This window comes from Nicotiana sylvestris, chromosome 10, assembly GCF_000393655.2.
Source record: "Nicotiana sylvestris chromosome 10, ASM39365v2, whole genome shotgun sequence".
NCBI classification, from domain to species: Eukaryota; Viridiplantae; Streptophyta; class Magnoliopsida; order Solanales; family Solanaceae; genus Nicotiana; species Nicotiana sylvestris.
In genome coordinates, this window is record NC_091066.1 from 76,836,584 (window position 1) to 76,844,915 (window position 8,332).

General features: G+C 34.8%; 1 protein-coding gene across 1 annotated transcript; it reads right to left on the reverse strand.

The window, feature by feature from the left end:
* Positions 1-612: 612 nt before the first annotated feature.
* On the reverse strand, positions 613-2,728 carry LOC104222813 (uncharacterized). Its single transcript, XM_009774117.2, has 4 exons — positions 2,226-2,728; positions 1,544-1,646; positions 1,076-1,237; positions 613-966 (listed from the first exon to the last, which is right to left on the reverse strand). Exons 1-4 carry the CDS (start codon positions 2,504-2,506, stop codon positions 820-822), a joined length of 693 nt encoding a protein of 230 aa, XP_009772419.1. The 5' UTR covers positions 2,507-2,728; the 3' UTR covers positions 613-819.
* Positions 2,729-8,332: the final 5,604 nt, after the last annotated feature.

Here is an 8,332-nt window from a genome sequence, read left to right on the forward strand (position 1 = left end):
ATTTAGATACTTGACAGCTTCTTCCCCCCCCCCCCCTAACATTTTACAATATTGACTTTGTTCCTCATTCTTTGGTTGAAATGATTATCTTAATTTTGATTTATTCGTAAGAGCAATCCATTTGCAAAGCTACATAGGCCGCAATGTCTAGTTTTATGTAAAGAAAGTTACACACTTATGTTATTGACTTTCCGACTCGATTGGTAACAATTGTATAATAGAAGCCATTCACCTCAAGCAGCTGCAGCAGAATGCATTTGTGCGGAGAAGCTGCCCTGCCACATTGACTTAAATTTCAAATAATCAGCACACTTTCTACAACAAGCAAGCTCAACCAAGACTGATACATGAAAAACCTCTAGACCTTGTTCCCCTTCCTTTACCACCGTACATAGTAGGTGATCATTTTATATGGTTACATTCTAGTAAGTAAAGCCAGTTTGTTTCAAAGTTTGGAATTCAATGACCAAAATAAATATAGTCGATATTCACGGACATGTCTGAAGCACCAGCAAAGAATAACGCGATAAGTTCTATAAATCAAATAAGCAATCAATTCCATTAAGGAGGGGGGAGGACAAAACATAGCTTGATGGTTAGCATTATTCCAAATCGAAAAAAGAGATGTTTATAACTTAAGAAATTCACAGATATTGGCCTCCTGATCACGATTGGAAAAGTTGCTATATTAGATGGAACTCGAGACAACTTCAAAGTATAGGGAGATGAAACACTAGAAAATTGCACCATTAGGTAATGAGAGTACAGACACAACCATAGACATAAAGATCAGTGATTCACAAGAAGAAACGCAAAGGTTCAGCCCTCCAGTTGTCCTGCTGGTGAAACCAATGGGTCAAGGATATTTCTCCATGCTTTGTAATCCAGTGGTGAGCCAGCATCAGGCAGTGGAAACCCATTCACAAAGAAAAATGGTGTCCCGTATACGCCTTTCACACAACCATACTGTAAAAAATATACATACACAATGTTAAGTTTTTGCATAGGTGAAACTTGAAACATAACAATATAGGCTCTGGCATATATAGGTGATAATTGAACCTAATTAATGTACCTTGAAGGAAATTCTTGTTGCTTGATCAGTTTTCGGGTCAGTAAATCCAGCTTTTATAGCAGCATAATTCGAATTCCCGACTGCATTGGACGTAAACTTTGTGATTTTATCTACCACAGATGCTTTGGACATGTTGAAAGTTGCTTTGCCATAAAACTTTTCCTGTTTAACCAGAGATGAGTTATCCAAGGCTAAATATATGTTTAATACCATAATTAGCAACAGATCCTATTAACACCAGTGTCATGGATTCCTCCATAAGAGAATAAAGCAGCCCATGATAGAGACAAGGGTAGAAAGAGAAAATATATGCTCAAGCCTCAAGCAGTAGAATTTAAATGTTCAGACTGAAAGTGGCACAAGGCACTAAAAAAGCAGAGTTGCATATTCTTCTCATATAAAACAATAACATGTATAATATTACTGCAGCTGAAGATTTATAATTTCTGCCTCAGGAAGTCTTCTTACCTGTTGACCAAAGAAAGACTCCAGTAATCTGTATGTGGCAGAAGTATTCAACTCATTGATAATGTGCAACGCTCGCGAGCTAATAAATGCATTGTCATGGTATCTGCATATAAGGACAACCAAATAAATCAACCTCATGTCAATTATAGTTTTTTCCGAAGGCTGAAATGGAAAACCATTGTCCTACATACTCCAACAATCTGACTTTCAAACGTTATACAGTGGTCACACAATTGCAATAGGGAAAAACATATTCTCTAAAAGATGGTCATGATTTTACCCCCTTTATTTTCAATAACATTACACCTAGGAATTAATAACGAACTAGGACAAAATGACCTCCTAGCGTTAGCCGCAATTCTCCCCTTAGCCTGATAGATCGGTTAAAATTAAACTGCTCGACAAAAATGGGATTTCGACCTCAACTTATTTTGGGATACAAGTTTTCCTTTTCGCGTGTAGCATATATGGCTCAATAGAAATAGAGATTACTTTGGTAACAAGAAAAACCTTATACAAGCCTTAAATAGAGCCTCATAGTACATCATGGTCAGTGGTCACTTGTAAGTATGGCCGGATTAAGCATTCATTGGTAACCTATAACAAATAATAACCTAGTTTAACTGGTTAAATTAAACTCATGGCGTAAAGATTCTTTACATTATCAGTATATAAAACTTACGGTAAAGGAAAAGGATGGACAACGAGAGAGACGTGAGAACCATAGTGATTGAGAGCTAGCTTGAGAGGGGGCCATGAATCTCTACTGTCAGGGCACACTGGATCAAAGAAAGCCTCTATCAATATTGAATCTGTTTTGGTTACTCTGTTCTCGTACCAGAATCCATCTTGCTTGGACGGAAGTGAAACCTGAGCACTCACTGAACTTAATAATATTAAAACAGAATTAAGCAGAACAATATAGTTTAGAATATAGTAATACTGGCTTTTCCAGAGCTCCATTTCTTGCAATATGTTCTCTCTGGTTTCAGATTTTGGTTTTTTAATAATATATGGTGAAGCCGAAGGGATATGACTAGGAAATTAGTCACAGCTGATGTTGATGCAAAATGTTGAGTTTATAGTACTGTTCAACATCCGTATATAAGATAGTCTAAAAGAGTTTACAAATCTATTGTTTTAAGACTTAAATTCGACGCTAAAACTTTTCACATGGTATATATCATTATTAATCAACTTTTGGTATGGAATAACAAGTACTGGCCCATAATCGAATATAGAAGGGGTATCTATGAAATTTTTGAAGGTTTGTTCTGTCACGCACAAGAACCCATCTCTTTTGAATGGAACCAAAATGTGAGTCGTGACCAAAAAAAGGAAAAAGATATAGTTCTAACTTTATAGACTGATTGTGTTAAATATGTCACTTAATTACAAGTAATTATTGTTCATAATAAGTGAAATTAATTACATGTAAAGTGGGTGTTTGAAAAGCTCCATTTCTTAACCGGGATCAGGAGGAGTAGAAACTTATCGCTATCTAGGAGCGGTTAATAAAAAGCCAAAAAAACATGAGCATTTTCACATGTTAAAGGGGACTAGTCTAAGGTATCCTATATTCATGAGTACATAACTTTTAAATATTTCAAATTCATATTAACTAATGTTTATGAGTTATTAAAAAAAATTACAGGAAAAAAAATGTAAGATTCTAAAAACGATAAATACTAATCCTATTTAGCATGCTTAAAAGGAGAAATTATGTGCTACATAAATGCTCGTATGCTTTATTAATATTTCTCGTTTTGTCCCCACTTACCAAAGTTAATTAATTGTCCTTTTAATTTTTAGATTAATTAGCATATGCTTGATACAAATAAGTGGAAAGATTAAGCTCGCACTAATATATCTCTTTATCTCCTCTTAAATTAGATTATTTGAACACGAAGTATACTTATCAAGTTTTGTTTCAAAAGTTATCTGTCAGCTTAAAAATTAAATTTACTTATATGATGAAGTTGAAAAAGAATTAAATTGAATATTTTCTCTAATCAGTTAATTAAGAGCTCAATTATTTATTCATTTTAATATCAAAATTTTGTTGCCTTTGTTAGCTTTCAAATTATGGTCAAGCTATTCTATTGTAATTTTGACTGTTTCCTTCCTTTACATTATATGCAAATCTTAGGAAATTAGTTTGTAACATTTATATTTTTTATATTACAAAATCCTAGTAATATATAATATATCTTAATTAATTTTGATGTCCTAATTCCATTACATTATATGCAAATCTTAGGAAATATACTACGTAATATTTATATTTTTGATATTACAATATCATAGTAATATATAAGGTAAATTTAATTAATTTTGATGTCCTAAATAATAGGATTTCATGTATAGTCGTTCAAAAAAGGAAACTTTGGTAAGTAAAGTTTTAGTTGACTTCAAAATACTAAATATTAGTGTTTAACCAAAAAGTGAAATTTCAGTCAAAACTCTAATTTAGAAGAGCTCGGGTTACTGATAATCAAAAATGAGTAAAAGGAAATAATTTTTGCTAACAATCAGATAAGCATAAGAAAACAAAGTAACCCAGTGTATTTAGATGATCTTTCGTGTCCTTACAAATGATCCATTCTCTCCCTTTTTATAGCTATCTTAAAGATATACGTTTTGCCTTTGTTATAATTAGGCCATTATAGACAATTAAAGACATTAAATGCTACGTTACATAATCATTGTAATTTAATACAGATTCTCTAACGTTTTTAGTATTTACTGCTTATTAAATACTGTATTTGTACTCTCTTATGCTGTCAGATTTATTCTCCTTGATTTTTTAGTATAAATAGGTATGAGCGTTGAGTCTTTTGAATAGCTGCTCGTGCCTCTATTTGTACCTTCTGCTCGTATCAATTGCAACTCGTGCCTCTTTGTCAATCATCACTATTTGACCAACCTTCGTGTTATGACACGTTATCTTCCAATCACCTCAATATGTAAACTCGATTTTTCCAATACAGATAGTCCCCCCACTTACCATTTATTCATCAATTGAATATTTGGGAAGTAGATTTTATTAAAGCGGGAATGTTGCCGCTATTAATGCTACGGTAAAATCGATGCTTCAATTGTCACTTCCATTTAATGCTTATCACACGTGGCACCTTTTTATTGGCTTTGCAACTTTGTCTGCAACTTTGCAACACTTTTTAGGGCTTTTTTATAGCTTCACTAATCACGAGGCGACAATTCTCATTATGATTTTTCCATCATTGCACATTTTCCTTTGACGGCTGCTTCCTAGTATAAACATAGTTTTCGTCTTTATACTTATCACATAAAGTTCTCTGAATATTCAATTCTTGAATTTTTATTTGCTTCTTCCTCGTACTATCATGTCTTCACCAACTCTAACCCTAGAAGAGTCCACATAGTTGATAACTTCCCTCTTGCCCCTAGCAGGAGTAGAAGAGGAGGTAGACTTCATAATTTAGGGTCTTCTTCTGTACGTGGTTCTTCTCTTCCTTCATCTAGTTCCAGTCATTCCTTTAGAACCAGAGGTTCTTTCTCACAAAGATCTTCTTCCAGGGGTAAGGAACCCGCTGAACCTGTTCGTGAACCTATAGTAGAAGAAATAGTTCCTGCGGAACTATTTTTTTACAATGATAGGGAGTCCCTTAGGAATCAAGTATCCTCTTTAGATCGTGCTGATATCTATCCAACTCACATCACAGAGGGTCTGATTTCTTTAGTTCGTAAAGACTGTCACTGGAGTCATGACTTCCCTATCATAATACTCAACGCGAATCAAAGAATCACCTCTTATTTAATTGAATTTTCCTTTGTTTATACATACCCTTTCACATTAGGATTCAAACTGCTATTGATCCTGTTATTCTCGAATTCTGTCATTTTTTCGATGTTTGCTTAGGTCAAATTGGCCCTATAGTGTGGAGGGTTGTTGCCTATTTGAGGCATTTGACAAACATGGCCGGTGTGCCTTTCACTTTTGCTCATTTAATCCACCTTTACTCTCCCAAACTTTTCCGCCAAGGCATTTTTACTTTAGTAGCTAGGAGCAAAAGGGTTCTGGTTAGTCCAGAAGATGACAGAGACCGTGGCTGGTACGCCAGGTTTGTTGCTGCCCCCACCGTTGGTTTAGTGGGTGATGAAAATGTCCCCTTCCCCGATGTGAGGAAGTAATTTTTTCCCTATATGAATTACTCCCACAAGTTCAAAACAAAATAATTTTTCCCATTGTTTGCAATTTTGTGGATTTTTGTGGCATTTTCTGTCAATTGTTGGCATTTGTCTGTGCATGTTTGTTTTATTTAATTAATGAAAAATACAAAAAATATGTTGCATATGCATTTAGGATTTAACTTTGCATTTTTAAGAATTAATTAGTAATTAGTAATTTTATAAAAAAGGAAAATCACAAAAATAGTTTAATTTGCACTCTTTAATTTTAACTTTAATTTTGAGTAGTCCTCTTCTAATTTGTTTTTAATTAATTGTGATAATTTTTATTTAGGTTTAATTAGTGTTTTTCAGGTTCTAGGATTTAATTTAGATTTTAATTTAATTTTATAAAAAGAATAAAAAGAATTAATTTGAAAGAAAAAAGGAATAGAAGAGGTCAGATGCTGGGCCAAAATTCGAATTCACCCAAGCCCAAATTAGTTTTCCCCTTTAAAACCGGCTGACCCAAGCCCAAATTGTTCCCCACCCGGTCCAAATCAGCTAGTCTCTCAGACCATCCAAATGACGTACTATAAGGCCAATACTACGTCATTTTGAGTTTCTTGAGGACAAATCAATCTGAGCCTTTCATTCATCTTCATCGGACGGCCAGCAAAGCCTCACCATAATCACATAAGAATGTCCGAGATACCTTAGAGACCATTCAGTTCACAACGCCTCTGCACTTCGACTCCTCCATCTCATAAACCTAATCCGCCATTGTCACCGGCGGTCTAGCTCCAAATCACACCAAATTCTCACCGTCCACTCCCCATACTCCCTAAAACATTAAGTCGTCGTCAATCTCCCCAAAATCCCCATATCTTCACCTCAACTTTGAACCCGAAAATCAGAAGAAAAGTTCTGATTCCTACGCTCTCAAGACTTGATTTGACTCAGGACTTCAGTTAAACGATTGTGCTTGCTCGGAATAATCGGATAACGATAGTTTTGGTACATTTCAAGATTTATTAGTTCCTGACCAGACCAAGGATGCCTGGCCAAGCTCGTCGCCTTCGTTGATTTGTTCCGGCTAAGACCAGTATCATTCCTTTCTCTATTCCATTCTTCGCATCTGTTTCTTGTTTTCTTTTTCTTTGATTTTTGTATTTTTGTGTGTTTGAATCAATTTCAGTTTGATTAAAATCAGTAGTTCTAGTTGTTCATTTGCGTGATTGGGATTAATATCTATTTAAGTTTGTTTTGTTTGAGTTTGTTTTGGCCGAAATTATGTAAGTTCAGTCGTTAATTTTATTAAAGGGCTTGATGAATCAACTTTCCTTTTTAAGTTGTAGGTTTGGGTTGTTAGTATACAGATTCATGTATTAGGATGGGTTTTGGGTTAATTCGACCCTGGGGCAACTTTGACCCATATCGGTGTTTGGTTTTTGAAGGTAATTAACAGTTGTTTAGGGGGTAGTTCAGGGAGTCTGGGTGAAAGAATCTCTTGTAACTGAATAGGAAGTTGCCTAGAAGGTGGGGGTAGGGACTCAAAGGAACTTCTGAATTTAACCTAAGGAATTCTAAGCAAAAATCAAAATTCCAAAAGGGTCAAAATGAAAAATCTGATTTCTCTAGGCTCCCCTAGTGCCTTGCCTATAAAGGTATCCATTTATTCAAGCTCAAGTCAGACTTTAAGAGATAGAAAATGGAGAAAAACCAAAAATGGTTGAAAACTTCATAAAATTACTGTTCCATTCAGTTTCTTCTGTGATTTTTGAGGTTTTCAATTACTGAAACAATTTCTGATTCTCTTTGAGGTTGAAATGGATTGATCTTAGGTATTGAAAGAGCTGGTTTAAGTTTGTTGATTGGTTTACTGTTCTATTGAGTTTTTTGAGTGGATTTCACTGTTTCATTGCTGAGTGGTTGAATCTGGGCTGACTGCTATTGCCTGTTGCTGAACTTCTCACTTTTTGTTATTTTTGCTTTCCAGGTATATCTTTGGCCCATGTTGACTGTGTAATTCGAGTAAAACTTGATGGAATACAAGCTGTGTTCAATTTAGTGTTCTCTCTTTTTCTTACTATTTCAACATTATGTAGTAACTATGTAATGATAAGTGTGACATGAGTTTGATGTTGCACATTATAAATCTAGTTCACTTACTGTTTGGCATTGATAAAGATGTAATTAGTTTGAAGTTTTATGTTGTGTATAAGATCCAGCTTAGGTTGAAGTCCTTGCATGAATCTGTGATGTCTATTCGCATGAGTTTCTTTGGATTCTTCTGCTATCAGAAGAGCAATCACACGTCCTTAGGAAGTCAAAATGGTTGATCGAATTTCAAACAGGGTTATGAGTCCAACTAGCCTGCTCTTGTGAAATCTCCCCAGTTCTATGAAACCTCCCCATTCGCTAGAGGCTTTTAAACTTGTATCACCCTATTAGATAGAGTAACTGTTTTAAGAGCTTTGTTGATCAATGACTTCCTAATTCTCTTGGTTAAGGACTAGCTGCTTCAAAATGAGTTCCTGGTATGTTCTTGCCAGCCATGAAATATTCTGATGTTCAAACTAGTCTGCCCATGCTAAATGCTTAGTTTCAGCATGTTTGACTTGAATTAGTTAGTCGTAA

Coding starts and splice junctions, on each gene's coding strand:
- LOC104222813 (XM_009774117.2), bottom strand. CDS start 2,506: ATGGAGCTCTGGAAAAGCCAGTATTACTATATTCTAAACTATATTGTT. Junction 1,238..1,543: donor AGTCTTTCTTTGGTCAACAG/GTAAGAAGACTT, acceptor CTGGTTAAACAG/GAAAAGTTTTATGGCAAAGC. Junction 967..1,075: donor CAACAAGAATTTCCTTCAAG/GTACATTAATTA, acceptor TATTTTTTACAG/TATGGTTGTGTGAAAGGCGT.